Source organism: Pyrgilauda ruficollis, unplaced genomic scaffold (genome assembly GCF_017590135.1).
Source record: "Pyrgilauda ruficollis isolate IOZ18807 unplaced genomic scaffold, ASM1759013v1 scaffold4, whole genome shotgun sequence".
Lineage (NCBI taxonomy): Eukaryota > Metazoa > Chordata > Aves > Passeriformes > Passeridae > Pyrgilauda > Pyrgilauda ruficollis.
In genome coordinates this window covers 17,592,662-17,608,423 of record NW_024525489.1, presented here as the reverse complement: position 1 = coordinate 17,608,423, position 15,762 = coordinate 17,592,662, and the positions used below count along the sequence as shown (strand labels likewise).

The following is a 15,762-nucleotide window of genomic DNA, read 5'->3' as shown; positions in this document are numbered from 1 at the left end:
CGCGGCTCTCCCCCGGCGCCCGGGCTGCGCGGCCCGGGATCGGCGGCGCTCCGAGCCGGGGGAAGATGCTGCCGGGGTCTATCCAGATCTCCGGGGAGACGCTGTCGGGAGCGGAGATCCGGGACATCTGCGAGAGCCTGCGGGAGAACTCGGTGCGGCTGCTGTCGCTGCGGGGCTGCCAGCTCTCCGAGCGGGACTTCGGGCACGTCTGCCGCGGGGTGGCCGAGTCCCGCTCCCTCGCGCAGCTCAACCTCAACCTGGGCATCGTCTCCAACATCAACCGCGTCAAGCAGCTGGCCGAGGCCCTGAAGACGAACCGCTCCGTTCAGTCCCTCTTGTGAGTACAGTGCGGAGGGGGCTGCCGAGGGGTCCCGGTCCTCTCCCGGGCGGGGACGGCTCTTTCGGGGGACTATCAGCTCGGGGCCAGACCCTGAATTTGAGTCTTGTCGGAGGGAAAATGTCCTTGATGCTGCGGAGGATAAGCCCCTGCCCGTCACCTGGCTGGGAGGGAGCCACCTCTGCCCCCGCCGGCTGGGCACGGCCCTGCCTCTCAGTCTCGGTCCTCCAGCCCCGGTGGTGGGGCTGCCCCTTCAACGCTGGCATCCCCTGCACCCCTCGTCCCGGCCGGGAGAGAAGGGCCACCGTAGCGGCCAGCCGACCCTAGTGACAGGGGCTTTCCAAAGCTTTTTGCCCACTTCGGGTTAGTATTTGTCATCCACCTCATTTTGTCTGCTTCTTCCTCCCTGTCAGGTTAGTTAGCCCCCAGGAAGAAGGCTCCATAGTAATTTTCCCTTTTACCTGCACAGCCTCCATGGGAGTCCCCTGACAGATGCAGGCTTGGCCCTCCTCAACCCTGCTCTCTCCATCCACCCCTCGCTGGTGGCTCTGGATCTAGGAGACTGCATGCTGGGTGATGAAGGCATCAACCTTATCTGTGGGCTCCTGCCGCCTGATGGGGCCAAGTCTGGTAAGCACCAGGGGCTGTGGGTTGCTCAATGACTGGTGGAGCTTTCACACAGATCAGATGTATGCAGCACTAAATCCTCAGCCCTGGAGGAGGCAGGCTCTATGGGCTGCCAGAGCTAAGGATTTATTTCCCCTAACTTAAGAAAAGCAGATGAGCCAAGCAATAGATGAGTGGTTCCCTTGAGCAGGTTTGGGCTTTCTGCTACTGATCTGTCCTGCTGGCAGTTTGGATCTCAGGGACTAACAGGTTGCTTCTGGTTCATGTCAGCACCATTTAAAACTGGAGGAGAGGACAGCTTGGACTTGGAATTTCTTATTTTGCATTTGTGTGTTGATAATCACGGTAGATAAATATATTGTGCACCCCTACCTTAGCACTTAGCTTTATTATCAGTGTCCGGGAGTTGTCCCTGCTTGTGGTTGCACTCCATGAGTGTGTAGTTGCATGGCCACAGCCTTCGTGCCAAGACTCAGGTCTTTGCAGGGAATGATCTTTGGTGGTATGAGGCCAGTGACCCACTCAAGCTGAGAACTGGCATGTGCTGAGGTAATACCACTCCTTTCTTCTGACTCTCAAAGTGCTTTCCACGTTTTCCCAGCACCTCCTCCTCTGTGTGTGCACAATGCCACAGATGCTGTTGTCTCTGCTGGCCACCCCTCTCAGGTGCAGGCTTCAGAGCCTTCTGTCCCTGTTATCCTCTGTCCAGCCTGTCGTCTTGTGCCACCTTCTTTGCCCAGACAGTTGTCTCACACACCCCTTATTTTCCATTGTGTTTTCCATTGTGTTTGCTGTGGTAAAGGGTAAGCAGGACACAGGCTGGGAGGGCAGATAAATGGGGCAGTTGCAGCATGGTTAAATGAAGGGCCACAGCTGAAGGCAGTGAAATATTTCACGGATCACTGAAATCTGTCATGACAGTTGTCAGAGCAAACCAAGCCCTTAAGCCCTACAGAGTACAGGGTACACAACCCAAAGCTGTTCTGGTGAGCTGAACAAGGTCTCCTGTGGCTGCTTTGGGGACCCTAAGGCTCTGGTTTGGCTTCTCTCTCTTCTGCAGGCCTCAAAGAGCTAACACTGAGCGCCAACCCAGGCATCACAAGTAAAGGCTGGGGACGCCTAGCCATTGCAGTGGCTCACAGCTCCCAGCTCCGCGTGCTGAACCTCGACTACAACCCCCTAGGTAAGCTGGGGGCCGGGAGGAGGAGCACTCTTGCCTCTCAGCGTTTGTGTCATCTGCACCAGTGGGGGGCAGGGACCAAGCTCTGGAAAGGCGGTAGAGCATCAACAGTAGGATGGGGCAGTTCCTTGCGTAGGTGCCCTCTGTTCCCCAGCAGCAAGTTCACCCTGCCAGGCACCTTCAGCTCTAGGAGAAGCCACAGTCACTGCTCTGCTTGTGTGAGGTGGCCACATGCCCTGCGGGGAGGTGCGGAAAGGAGGCTGTGCCTTGCCCACTCCACCGCCTTTGTCGTCACGTTTGACCCTCCATGTCTCCCTTTTTCCTGAAGCCCTGGGCGCTGAAGCTGGCTTGGCAGATGCAGTATGTCCCCGCGCTCCCCCCTTCATCTTCCTGGAGGAGCAGGGAGGAGGAGGAGGAGAGCCTGGCACTCGTTGCCATAGAAACAAACTCTCTCCTGCTCTGCTGCAAGGTGGTGAGGAGGAGATTGGGCCATGCCTGAGCATCAGGATGACACTCCACTCCTCAACCTGTCTGCCAGCAGAGCCTCCCCCAGGCCCTCTTCTCTGACCAGGTAACTCCTCTTGGACAGGAAAAGCCCCAGGTGTTACTTGACAGCAGGCTGGGTTTTGTTCCAAGAGAAGGTGTCCCGGTTGTATGGCATCTTGACATTCGACAGAGAATGTCAGAACACATTCTGGAGTCTTGTCTCTTCACCAACATCAATCTTCAATGCTCCTCATCCTGCCGCATCCCCCATCAAAGTCTACCCCCTTTCCAGGGAGGCAGTCTGCCAGCTGGTGCAGAGTCCTCTGTCTGACTCCAGCCTTTCAGCTCCTATTCTGTGTCTGGATGCCCTACAGGGACTGTTAAAGGCCCTTGCCTCCTTGACTAGGAAGGAGATTTGGGAAGATATGGTTCTTTGGGGAATAAAACCAATCTCACAGTGGTCCTTTGTGTTCCCCTGATAATCAGTGACTGCTCCCATAACCACAAAATGGTGCACCTTTCCTTGTCTCTTTTCTCGGTTAACAGCTTTTTTTCCACGATCAGGTAACAGATTTGGAAGGTTGTCTGATGGCAAAAATACTCAGAGGATGTTCCCATGGCAGCCTCAGGCGCATGAGGGCATGTGGCATTACGTGAGGGAAGACAGGCACTGCTGACAGCCCCGGTTTGCTCCTCCCACAGGTGACCAGGTAGCCGGGATGCTCGCTGTCGCTGTGGCCTCCAGTCGAACCCTCGAAGTGCTGGACTTGGAGGGAACAGGACTTACCAACCAGTCAGCTCAGGTGAGTAATTCACAATTGCTCTACAGCATCACGGACACCTCAAGGGCACAGGTCTGGGGTGTCTGCAGTGGCTCCAGGACCCACACCTGCCTCCAACCACACGCGGGAGTCCACATGCACCCCCTTCCCTCCGTGCACCAGGGGGTTCTTGCTTTCCCCTGGCTGTTTCCTTGGAAGAAATGAAGTTGGATTTTTGGCTGAGAATCAGAACTAAATCTCTGTGGACAAACATAGGCCAAGGCTCAGTTGCACAGACTCTCCTCTCAGATCTCCAGCTTCTAGTGGTAAGAGGGAATGGACCTGGATATGTGACAGTAACAGTGTAGAGCAGTCCCTTCTTCTCTAGACAGAGCCAGAAAATCCAAGCTCGGCTCTTACCACAGAAAGGTGGGAAGTCCTCAGTCTCTCATAAAACCTGATGAAGGGAGTGTCAAGGGAAGGTAGAAGTAAGGAGAGGAGGGCTGGAGTTCACAGGGAGACAAAGCACTAACACTCTTTCTGCTCAGCCCTTGTGATGTTTGTCAGCCTGTTTATCTTACTCTCCCCCTAGACCTTGCTGGACATGGTAGAGAATTACCCCACAGCCCTACGGACACTCATCCTGGCAGAGAACAACATTAGTCCTGAGCTGCAGCAGCAGATCTCTGATCTTCTCTCAGAGGGCGAGGAAGAGGAGGAGGCAGAGGTCCATGAAGTCACAGCCAGGGAGAAGAACCCCTGGATCTGCCAGAACAGTAAGAGCTCTGGGAGCTGGGCTGGGGGACAGGAGCTGAGGGGCTCCTGGGGTGTCTCAGGTGTTTCCAGTGCCACTAGCCTCTTGCAGTGGGGTTGGTGAATGCACCCTTTTCCTCATGTACTGGAGTACATACAACCTCCATGGAATGCATACAAACTCCATGGAATACACACACCTCCATGGAATACACTGACCTTCATGTTAAACAGCGTTGGGCTGCGTCTCTCTTGGAAAGGCAGCCTTCAAGGACAATGCGGCTGCTGCGAAGAGTGGAAACAGTACCTCTGAGGCTTTTTCCTGAAGCTGCAGAATGAAATCTGAAAGACTTAAAACTCAAGGGCAGGAATATTAAAGATCTTGGGAGCCTTTGCCAGATATCCTAGCCAAAACTTGTGTCATTCCTCACTGTTTCCAGAACCTCTTTGCAATCCCACAGCATCAGCTGTTCCTATCTCTACATCCCGAACTCGTGAAGGGTTAGCCAGATGCCACTGTCTGTCTGTTGCTTGTAATAGAAAAAAGGTGTATTACAGAGACAGCAATAGCCTGTTCTGTGTAGTTTGCATATATGATATTGTATTTTCTCATGCCTACCTTGTGATCCAGCTGGTTTGAGTGTTTGCTTTTTTTTAACCTTCATTTGTCCTTCACCCCTCACAATTCTCATATCAGACTACCAGTAGACAAGCACAACCAATCCTTGAGCCTCCAAACATCTGGATCCTCAACTATTAAACCCATTAAAATAATTTAGTGACAGTTTGGCTAAGTTTTGGATCTAGCTTCCAGAAACTGATTCCTGAAATAGAGATTCCCCTGCAGTAGTTTTGAATGTGCAGGACTGCCACTAGATATCTCCTCCCTCCCACCCAGGAAAAAACATGTTTTTTTCCATTTCAAAAGACTTCTGGATGGGAAACTGGTACCCTGCTAAGTTTCTTACTTGCTATGCAGGCCCATTCTCCTTGCAGTTGATTCACTTGCTGTGGGGAGAGTCGCAGTGTTCCTGGCTGTGGCTGTGAGCCATGGCAGAGCCAGCAAGCTGCCCTCACCTCCCCGAGGCAGGCAGGGGAGGGCTGCACAAACCCTCCATTCATGCAGCGCAAAAAGTCAGTATTTCCAGGCCTCTGCTGCTGTAACATGGCTGATTGCCCACAGCGTTCCCTGCTCTTGGGAAGGCAACACAACCACCCTGTGTGGTGTTGGCTGGCTTGCAGCCTGAAGCCTGCCCCACCTGGACACTGTCTCTCTACTGAAAAACACTCGATGAGTGCAGATTTAAAGGCCTGTGCAGGGTTGGGTAAGGGCACGGCTGGGCCAGTGCAACCAGGATCACATGCCGGGGGTGCTCAGGCCTGATGTTCCTCTGGCCTTTTGCTGCTGTCTCTGCTTTCTCCCCTTCCCCAAAAATCGATTCTGTTCTGCTGCTCTGTAGCCAGAGCAGGCCTAGTTCCTACTTAATCTCACACTTTTCACAGCAGTTTTCTTCCCACCCTGCTGTGTTTCAATTCCTCATCCTCACCTCTGGATCTGGAGCACATCCCCTGTGCTCTCCAGCAGCCCAAACGGCTCATGGCTCTCTCCTTCTCTCCACACAGATTCCAGCTCCCAGATGGTGCTGATGACATCAGGCCTCGGTGACAGCCTCTTAGCAGAAACAGAAATGTAGCTGGGCTACCCTGCCTGCTTCTGCCGAGGGGAGCCCCGTGCACCCGCCAGACCCAGCCTCCGCCGGGCTCCCCAGCCCTCTTCTCACACATCTCACCTCCTGTCGCTGCCTCGCTCGGCTCTGAGCGCAGGAGCCGGCTCCAAGCGAATCTCTACACACGTCTCTGTGCCCTCACACGCCTCGTCCGTCGGCCGCTTGTGATTGTCCCCGTCAGTCACCGCATGTGTAGCTCACGCCGCCCTGCCACTCCCACGCCCGGCTGCGCCCGCAGGGCACAGGCTGTATTTATTCAGATGTGTATAAGAGATGTCCTTTCTATCGCTTGTACTGCTGTCGCGATGAGACTTTTATAAAGGTCACAGATGTGGTGGCACCACTCGGCAGCGTCCGCCTCTGCCACTGTGCGACCCCGGGAGGGCAGGAGCCGGCAGGCACGGGCAGAGACCAGCTGGTATGGGCAGAGAGCGGCAGATATGGGCAGGGGCTGGGAGGTGCCGACAGGTACCGGCAGGGACGGGCAGGAGCTGGGAGGTACCGGCAGGGACGGGCAGGGGCTGGGAGGTGCCGACAGGTACCGGCAGGGACGGGCAGGGGCTGGGAGGTACCGGCAGGGACGGGCAGGTGCCAGGCGCGGGCGGGCGCTGTGGGCCCAGGCAGGCCAGGCCGGGCCAGGAGCCGCGGGCCTGGAGCGCCGGCAGGGGGCGCCAGCCCCTCGCCGCCGCCTCACGGGCTCTCCCCGTGCCTCGGTCCCGGCCCTGGGGACAGGCCGGTGACAGCCCGATTCTCTGTCCCCCAGGCCCTCCCTCGGGCCAGGAGGAAGCGGGCTGGGCGAATCTAGCTCTGCAGGGACACCAGCCGTGCCCACCCTGGTGAAGGTTTCAGCCCACATCAGCACCGCGGGTTGCAGTGCCTGCGCTTTGCCAAGCGTTCCTTGCTGACAAGGAAGATCGTGTTTCAAGGCTCAGATTAGGCTAGAAAATTAAATTGTGGTAGCAGCTGCTACTCAAGGGAACAAGAAATAAAATCATTAATTAGGGGGACAAAGAAACAAGACACTCTTTCTAGTGTTAGGCTTGCATGTAGCCAGCTCAGAAAGGCACAGGGAGCCTAACTTGGGAGAGGGAGAAAAATTCATCACAACCCTCTGACCCCTGCAGCACCCTTCAACATGAAAAGGAAACACTTCCAATTGTCCGTATCAGCATCCTGAAGGAACTCTCTGCCCCATGTTTGGAGGCCTTCCTGACTGGGGTACGTGCAGTCAACCCCAATCCTCCCTCCTCACTCAAAATACTGAATCTAGAATTATAAACCTCTTAGGAACCCCAGCAAGGGAGTATGGTACGTGGCCCCATGTCACTCGGTTTCTGAAGTGAAGTGACACTCTCAGATGACTCCAAAAGCTGGGACTCGGAGAAAACTAACAGCTATTAAAAGGATTAGCTACACCTTATTCTACACTAGATGAGAATGTGGAGGTTGGCCAAGGCAGATCAGCCAGCACAGCCAGCAAAATATGTGAAACAGGGTAGGCAGAATCTTAAGAGTAACACTGAGGGGTGCTAACAGCACCAGCTTACAGGTCACAGGATCACGCTCCCTGGACAAGACAATGGGTGGCACACACAGTTCAACAAACTTGGGACACTGTACCATGAGTAGCTACACCTTCACATGCTCAGGATCATTCCAGTCCAGGTCTTACTTAGTATCAAGTACAATGTACAATGTAGCCATTGCCATCTACTTTTAAAATAGTTTATTTCTGGTCTTAAAATATACATCAGTTTGAAAATCTCAGAAAAAAACACATTAGTTACAGATTAACAGTCTGGAGTTGGGACACTGGAACTCAGATGGACTCAAGGCCCCAGAGCCAGTACTGCTGGAGGTGGCAGGAGTGCAGAGGACACAATGCCCACAGGGCAAGAGAGGGCTCTGCTGCTGCTTGAGGCCACCAGTCCCCCTCAACCTCTGCCAGCATCCTAATGCTGCAAAGCACAAGTGTCTGGCGAGGTGGTGGGAATACCTTTGCCACCCCTCCACTGTTTTGCTTTTCAGTCTGCCTTCACCAAAAGCAGAGCGAAGCCAGCTCTGTTCAGCATCATCAGCACCAGCTGCCTCAGCAAAAGAGTTTTGTCCACTGACCAGCATGCCAGGATTCAGGGAAGATGGGGCTGAGCCCTGGGGGGCAATGCCTCCCCCACTGCAGGCCACCAGCAGCCTCAGAGCCAGAGCAGCTCACTCAGTGAGCAGCCAACCCCAGGTGACATCTGTGAGGCAGGATCTGGCAGCTGCTGCAGATGCAAACCCTCAGCAGTGCTGCAGAAGAACAAAAGAAATGCAGCAGTGGAGTGGCTGATGGCAGCAAACACAAGGACAACCCCCTTGCCCCTCCTCAACTGGGACAGGGGAGATGAACACTCTGCAGGCTCAGAGGAGGCTCCCACTCTCAGCCTGTCTGCACAGCAAAACACTGCAGTGAAATACTGAGTCCCACCTCCCCACCAGAGGGTGGCATTCAACTCTACAACTGTTCCAGGTGGGAAACAAGGTGAGCGTGCAGGCAGCAGCTCTGCCCAGGGTACATAAAACAACCTACACAACTTGCCAGAGAGGCCTGCAGCTCCCCTTCACTGGCCCTGGAGCCTCCAGGCTCAAGCTGAAGCCCTGGCTGGCCCCAGCTACAAGCTGCAAGCCCTTTACAGAGACAGGGGTTTGGGGAGGGGAGCAGGCCCCCCAGACAGCTCTTGGCTGCAAATCTTGATGTAAGCATATGAACAGATGCTCCCTCCTGGAGAGAAGGATGCTCTCCTCCAGCCCAATGAAGGGCCCACATGGTGTAGGGTGGGAGGACAACACAAACCCAACTCAAAAACCAGACAGCAGGCTGAGGGCAGGGTTTGAAGGGGGTATGGTGAAGGGAACTGGGCTGTTCTCTGCCCTGCACTCCCAGGAAAGCCAAAAAACACCAGACAGACAAGGGCACAGGACAAAATTAAAACAGGAGGCCTGGGCTTTGTAAGCCCTCAAAAAATACCTACATCTACAGACCTCTCCCCTTCCCTCCCCCCCAACAAGACACTGAGCACACAAGACTGAGAAGAAAAGTCACACAATACCACACTACACTAGGAAAAACACACACAGAGCCCTACCCAGGAAGGGAGGCCCCAGAGAGGCACCAGAGCCTGGAGCCCCCCAGAGAAGGGGGGCGTGCAAGGAGACCCTGGTGAAGGGCTGCTGCCGAGCCATGAGGTAGTGCATCTGCAGGGAGCAGCTCCTCAGCACGCTGCCTTCGCATCCCTGCTGGCCCTGCACCAAGCCCTTCCCAGAAAAGCCCAGTAGCATCCTTCACGCCTTGCTTGCCTGGGGCAAAACCTTGTTCTTAAATCTGGAGGGGTTTCTGCAGGCTGGAGGCCAGGATCAGAGGGAAGTGCAGCTCTGATAGCTGAGACTCCTCAACACACCCTCAGTGCAGGCATCAGACCGGCTGCCAACAGCTGTGTCTGTTTATGCAGGGTGGGGGAAAAGAGAAAACAATACACCCCAAAACCAAAGGCTTGGAAAGAAGAAAGAAGAAAGAAGCCCACCCAAGAGCAAAGCATCAGCACCGTTCAAACAAAACAACAGCACAGAGAACAGGGGAAGAGGTGTAAGGGAGGAGACACACAAATACAAACCCCAGAGCCCAGCAGACACTGCCTCCCCAAACCACCTCAGCAAGCAGCACCCATGCCCCACACCACAGCACCAGCCCCTGTGCATTGCTTCAGTGGGGACCAGGTGCTGAGCCCAGTCCTGGAGACACATGACAGCGACCTGCAGAGGCAGATTCTGAAGACTCATCCAGTGGGTGGCTGGGGAAAACAAAATCCAGGAGGAAAATGAGACACCAGCAATCCCAGCTCATCCCCACGGCACACAGCCATCTGCTGGGAGAGTCCTTGTGCCCCACTCACAGCCGCTGGGGCTCCCAGGGAATCAGACACCACCACACAGGCACTCTGCCCTGTTGGCACAAGTTAAAAGAGAGCAGAGCAGCTGCGGGGAAACAACACGAGAGCACCCAGGGCCTCAGGTACCTGAGTGGGAAGGGGGATGAGAGCAAAAAAGAGGCACAGGCACCAGGACAAGGGGTACCAAGAACTAGCTCTGGTACAGGCACCACTGTGAGGCTGTGAAGAGAGCTGCAAGTGCGTTGGGGCAGTGGGTGTGCTTCTGCACACTGTGTGTGCTTGTACTGAGGGTCTGAGGTGCCAGGGAAGGGAGATCCCAGCTCTTCCAGGTAGCAAAAGAAGAGAATAAATATAAAACCTCAGAGCAGAGTTTCCCCGGGAGGAGGGTACTAAGGGAGGCTTCTCCCTCAGGTGGACTGATGGGGGCATCCCACAGCTCTGCTAAGCATGGCTGCTTCTTGCTCTGCCTCAGCTGAGAAGGTTGCCCTGTTCCTGGGCTTGTGTCAGACTGTCTTTGCGATGTAAGTGGTGCACCCCCATCCTCTTGGGGCTGCGGTGCGGCCGACTGAAAGGAGGCTTGACTCTGCCTTCTCCACTTTCCTCTTGGACACCTCCTTGGCTGCTCTCCTTGTTTCCCTGGAGCAGCATTTCTCTCTCGTCAGCTGGGCTCTCAGGCAAGCCAAGGTCTACATAGTCCTTGTGCTTCTCTGGTGAGGGGCTTTCAGGCTCAGCAGTGCCTCCACCGCTTTCAAGCAACAGCTTCTGGGCTTCATCCTGGGAGAAATCTGTACCATAGTCTGAGGAGAAATGGCTCCTGCGGGCTCTGGACTCAGTGCTGTCTGTGTCCACGCTTGAGTCCCGGCTCACTGTCCAGCTGCAGCTCTGTGCAGACTCCTCACCATCTGAGTAAGCTGAGGATGCCCTACCCAACTCCTGCATGGAGCGGCTGAACCTCTTCTGGAGCTCGGGGGCTGTATCACGGCTGAAAGCCGTGCGGTTCATCAGCACTCGCTCCGAGGTGGGGGGTGCCTTATCCACAAACATACGCTGCCAGTTAGCCAGCAGGTCCTCCTCAGAGCTGGCAGAGCTGGCAAAGGCGCTCGGGATTTGGGGAGGGCTGCTGAATGGGCTGCTCTGGGAAGAGCCATGAGCCCTGGCTGCTTTGGGGGACTGCTGACAGGAACAGCTGGAGGCTGAACGGTGCCCTTCTGAAGCAGGGCTGCTGGGGAGTGTCCGGTGCCTGTCACAGCTCTCATCTTCGCTCTGCACCAGGCTGAGGGAGATGGCCTGGCGCGTAGCATACGTACAGTTGGGCAGGGGGCTGTTCTTTGGGATCCTTACCTTGTCCTCAGAGAACTCAATCACTTTGCGCCCTGGGTACATAGGATGGGGAGGTGAGGGAGTAGGGTATGGGCTTAGCTTCTCAAAGGCAGGCACCTCCTCAGGCACACTTTCCACACTACTCTGCGGCTTGCAGCCGCCATTCTGCTGTTTCCCCGCATCTCCTCCCTCCTTCCCCATCTGCCCTGCACTGTTACAGGCATCAGGAAGGGCTCCGCTCATGTCCACATGCACAAAGACATCCTCAGCCATGGGACAGCTGCCACTGCTAGACTTGGCTGAATTCAGAACCAGAGATTCTGGTTTCTCCAAGACTCTGGCGATGACTGAGGTGGGCACAACATCAGATGGAGCCAAGGTGTGGGCTGCCTCTTGGCCAGGGCCTGCAGACTCCTGCGCGCTGTGCAAATGTTTATTCACCATGTCCTGCAGCTCATAGGGAAGCTAGGGAGAAGGAAGAGGACATTAGAAGGGGGCTACAATGCAAGTAATTTAGTTTCATATAATCTGCATTTTCCAACCAACCTACATGTGTATTTTGTAGTCATTATCTTGACCCTAACATTCACGTACCTTGCCTTCAGAAGGGTATCTTTTTTCAAAGCAAACCTGCCTATGAGTGACTAACAAGGCTCTCTAGCTGTCACAGTAGTCATGCTTCTAGGCCATGGTTCACAGGCCCCATGTGGAAAAGCACACATGGGCTCAGTCTCACATGCCTGTGAGCACAGAGATAAGGCCCAGCCAGCACATGTTAGGAAGGGGTCTATTGATCTGTGGAAAATCAGCTGGTGGTTGCACTGAAGTGACTCTAGATCCCCCACTGCTGAGATCCACAGTGCTCCCTGAATGCATAATTGCAGCCATGCTGCCTTGGCAGCCTGCCTGCAGACCAGGATCGATGCCTTCCTGTGTTCCTACCGACTCCAACATGTCACCACGCTTCCTCACTCTCTCCATTTCACAGAGACAAACATAAGGGCTTATTACAAAAGTTGTTGGACTGGGGTCTCACCAGGGGGTAAGCACTACCCCTCATCCTGCAAATGGGCACTACTGCTCTTCCCACTACCCTGCCAAGCTGCCCTCACCTGGGTCACCACAGACAAGTGAATCATGGAGAGCAGAGGTCCCCAAGCCACTCAGTGGCACAGCGAGGTCTGTCCCATCACAGCCAGAAGGAAACTGCACCCACATCTGGGCATGCAGGGCATACTGCATAACAACAGCTGGCTGTGAGGCAGGCTGTGTGCACACCTGCTCAGCACCAAACCCCCTCCAGTGGCAGCCATGTGGAACACGGTGCTTTGGTGGACAGAATTCAAAGCTCCAGAGAGGGGGGACAGCTGGGAGAGAGGTCAAGGTTACCCCAGCAGTAACTGATACACTGACCTCAAGAGTGCTAATTTGAGACACAGTGGGGGAGGGTGACATAGTGGTCACCTGCTAAGTTAAAAAAGACAAGCATGTAGTTTGCTGAGAGGAACACAAGAAGGGACAGAGACTAGAGGTATGGCAAAGAGAGAGCTGGGCTAAAGGCCTGGATGATACTTTCAACCAAAGAATTGATGCTACTAATGTGAAAGGAGATGAGAGCAGGATGAGCTGAGCTGCCCGCACCCTCATCCCTCCCCACAAGGGGCAGTGAGTTGGCACCAGCTTCTCCTGCTCAGAAGGCCTAGAAAACCCTGAATGCTGCCTCACACATTTCTCCTCAGAGTAGTAAGTAACATCGGGTCAGACTACTGCTGTTTCTTATGAGGCAGTATGGCCCTTCCATGTGGCTAGGAGAGGAAGGAAAAAGGATGGAGCAAAGTAAGAGAGAGGTCTGTTCTCCTGCCAGCTACCAGCATGCACCCAGCAGACTATCAAGTTCAAGGTTATTGTGCTTTTTATAACAGCTCCTCGCTGAACTGTGAAATGGAGCTGTCATGAAAGAGGAGCTGGCAGAAGCTCTGTGCTGCCTTCTCAGTGGGAATGGGACAGAAACCTCCCCCACCTCTGAGACTGAAGGATGAGAGGCCAGCAGCCCTGTGGAGAAAGCTGGAGAAAGCAAAATGCAGTCAAAGCCCATGAGCCCTTCTTCCCCACCTCAGCAGGATTACTACTCACATCAGCAAACTTGTGGTTCCTGAAGTGAGACTTGTTACACTTGAGCAGCTGTACTGCAAGGTTACAGTCCTGTCGATAGCGTTCCTGCAAGAGAGGGCACAGGTGTATAACACTGTCAGACTCGCCCAAACTCTTACCCAAAAAGGCACCAACTGACCAGATACTGTTTGAACAGAAACCAGAAGAGGCATCTGATGAATCATTCATGAGGGCACTGCCATTCCCTCCTCCCCATACTTTTATGTATTTTCTTACCTCAGCCCTTCAACTCCAGTCCTTGTTCCTGGCATATCCTCTGTCAGTGTATCAAGCCCCTCTCCCTCTGGAGATTTTAACCATCCCCAAAAATTCCACCTTTTCTCTCCCATCCCACAGCTCAGCTCTATCTAATGATGCAGACAGATTGGAAGGAGTTGAGAGCAGTTAACAGAGACAAGCACTGGATCCAGGAACTTCTACATTAATGGTGTAGAAAAGGCATCAGCTCCCTCCCAGCTCTCGAGTGAATGACCCCTCCTTAAGTACAGCCCAGACTCAAGTCAAACCCTAAGCTTAAAAGAGCAAATACATCAAACTTGAAGATCCATTCTTCCCTGTTCAACCCCTCAGACCCTCTTCTGTTTGTCTGTCCCTGCTATCCTGTACAGCTCCTGCACTTCCATACACACTGGAGTCATTCATGTGCTCCTTTACACTAATGTCTTTGAACAAAAGGAAAAGCCCACACCTCACACACTTTCACAGCCATTTGCAGACTGACACTTACATTGAGTTCCTCCAGCTTATTGATGGTGGTTTTGGCATCAAGCAATTTATTAGTGAGCTCTACAATCTCCCAGTCCAGCGTCTTGCGGTCCATTTCTGCCTTTTTAATCTGGGATGCAAGAATACCAGGTTTAAAACTCCCTAGCACAGAACCTGGCTGTACCACCCACCTCAGCCCAAGCATAAGCACAATGACATGTTCAGCTGGGATACAAAAAACTTCCAGACAGACAGACAGACAGACATACAGACAGACAAGGGAGACAACCCTCTTCAAAGGAAGGTGATTCCAAAAGCCAAATGGGACCAGCTGCTCTGCTAGCTACAGGGACAACAGGTTGAGTCTGAACCTCCTCAATGCAGTATCTCTTCTTGCAGCACCAGCAGGTTTCCTCTCTGCCCATGGTTCCCATGGTGCCTCACAAAAAGCTAGAGGTTTTGAGTGATCAATCCCAACCTGCCACTGACAGCAAAGACCTCTGAGATTGATACCCAGCCCTCCTTCCTGGGGAAACCGAAACAAGAAAACTGCCAGAAAAGATCCAACAGTCAATACTGAATGGACAAAAAGGGGAAGGCACCATCTCGCAAGAGTTTAATCCTTGCTCTAGTAAGTAAAAGGACCTGTCGCTTCATTTGAAGTTCGGCTGATGTCCTTCGTAAAGCAGGCAACCTTGCCTCTTCAGACTCCCTAACAGTTCAGGTACAGGGCTGACAGAGACTCAGATGTAACAGCAAAGAGGGACAACACCTCAGAACAACTAAGCTGTCACTGTCTCAAGAAGTTCTTCCAAATTGCCCAAGGGTGTTGTGAGGCTGTGACCAGCAGGGCCAGCTGTGCATCACAGGTACAGCACAGCAACAGGCAGGTGGATAAGGGAGCCAGTACTTCAGCAGTATGCAGCCTCTTCAGTCACCAGCACAATGAATAATTGGTAGTGAATATTAACCCAAGAAATTCAAGTTCTAGAACCAAAGAAATCTCATCCTGGGCTACACAGAGCCAGTCAGAACCTCAGCTATTTGACTTGCCTGCTCACAGCTCAGGAGGGGAAGGAAAGGGAGCAAACAAGGCTCACAGCCATCCACACCTTATGCAGTGCTGCAGCTTATGGGCACCACTTCCCAACATGTCATGCTCCAGCTGGCTCAGAGTCAAACACTCTTAAGATGGAGCCCTGCAAGCTAGGACCTGCTGCATCTGCGGGCAGCTGCTGGATACCAGGTGAGCCCTTGGCTGGACGAGGGCTGGGGCCCCTCCATCTGAGATGGTGTATGTGGGATTGACAATGAGACCAACAGGCCGAGACACGCAAAAAGGAAAAACACACAAACGAAAAGACGCAACTGCAAAAATCCAGCTTTGGCTGAGAGAGGCCTGAGAGGTGAGTGCGCCCAGAGTGTGCCAGCGGCAGCGTGGGGAGGAGAAAGAGAAAGAGAGGGGGAGGGAGAGAAAAGAAACAGCCATGAGTGTTATGAATGCACACAACAGACATACACGCACATTGGCTCTGCTCTGACTGCCCCCGTCCTCCCAGGATGACCACCCCAGGACTAGCTGACACATCCCTGGCACTTTGAGAGGGACTGAAGCAACATGACGGAATACCATGCACTTATGTTGTGAGGAAACAAAGCTCTCATGCATGACCAAGTACAGGCTCAGTAAATCAAGAAAACCACTCATGACACCAGCCAGAATGGGGAGTAGATGATCATGGCCAAAACCTCACCCCTCACCCACTGC

General features: G+C 53.9%; 2 protein-coding genes across 4 annotated transcripts in view; one reads left to right on the top strand and one right to left on the bottom strand.

Moving 5' to 3' along the window:
• Positions 1 to 6,214, top strand: LRRC73 (leucine rich repeat containing 73). The gene is made up of 6 exons (XM_041477093.1): positions 1 to 337; positions 807 to 967; positions 2,025 to 2,147; positions 3,333 to 3,433; positions 3,984 to 4,167; positions 5,768 to 6,214. The coding sequence occupies exons 1-6, from the start codon at positions 66 to 68 to the stop codon at positions 5,836 to 5,838; spliced, it is 912 nt and encodes a 303-aa protein (XP_041333027.1). The 5' UTR covers positions 1 to 65; the 3' UTR covers positions 5,839 to 6,214.
• Positions 6,215 to 7,582: 1,368 nt separating this feature from the next.
• TJAP1 (tight junction associated protein 1) overlaps positions 7,583 to 15,762 on the bottom strand; it is a 40,365-nt gene continuing 32,185 nt past the window's right edge. For all 3 annotated transcript variants that reach the window (XM_041477034.1, XM_041477035.1, XM_041477036.1), the window contains exons 9-11: positions 14,017 to 14,124; positions 13,251 to 13,334; positions 7,583 to 11,582 (exon numbers count right to left, since the gene is read on the bottom strand). In XM_041477034.1, the coding sequence (XP_041332968.1) occupies positions 10,266 to 11,582; positions 13,251 to 13,334; positions 14,017 to 14,124 (1,509 nt within the window). In that variant the 3' untranslated portion in view covers positions 7,583 to 10,265. The remainder of the gene's footprint in view (positions 11,583 to 13,250; positions 13,335 to 14,016; positions 14,125 to 15,762) is intronic.

Excerpts from the sequence above, each read along its gene's own strand:
- LRRC73 (XM_041477093.1), top strand. The coding sequence starts at position 66 with ATGCTGCCGGGGTCTATCCAGATCTCCGGGGAGACGCTGTCGGGAGCG. Across the intron at positions 338-806 it reads CGCTCCGTTCAGTCCCTCTT|CCTCCATGGGAGTCCCCTGA; the intron begins GTGAGTACAGTG and ends TTACCTGCACAG. Across the intron at positions 3,434-3,983 it reads TTACCAACCAGTCAGCTCAG|ACCTTGCTGGACATGGTAGA; the intron begins GTGAGTAATTCA and ends CTCTCCCCCTAG.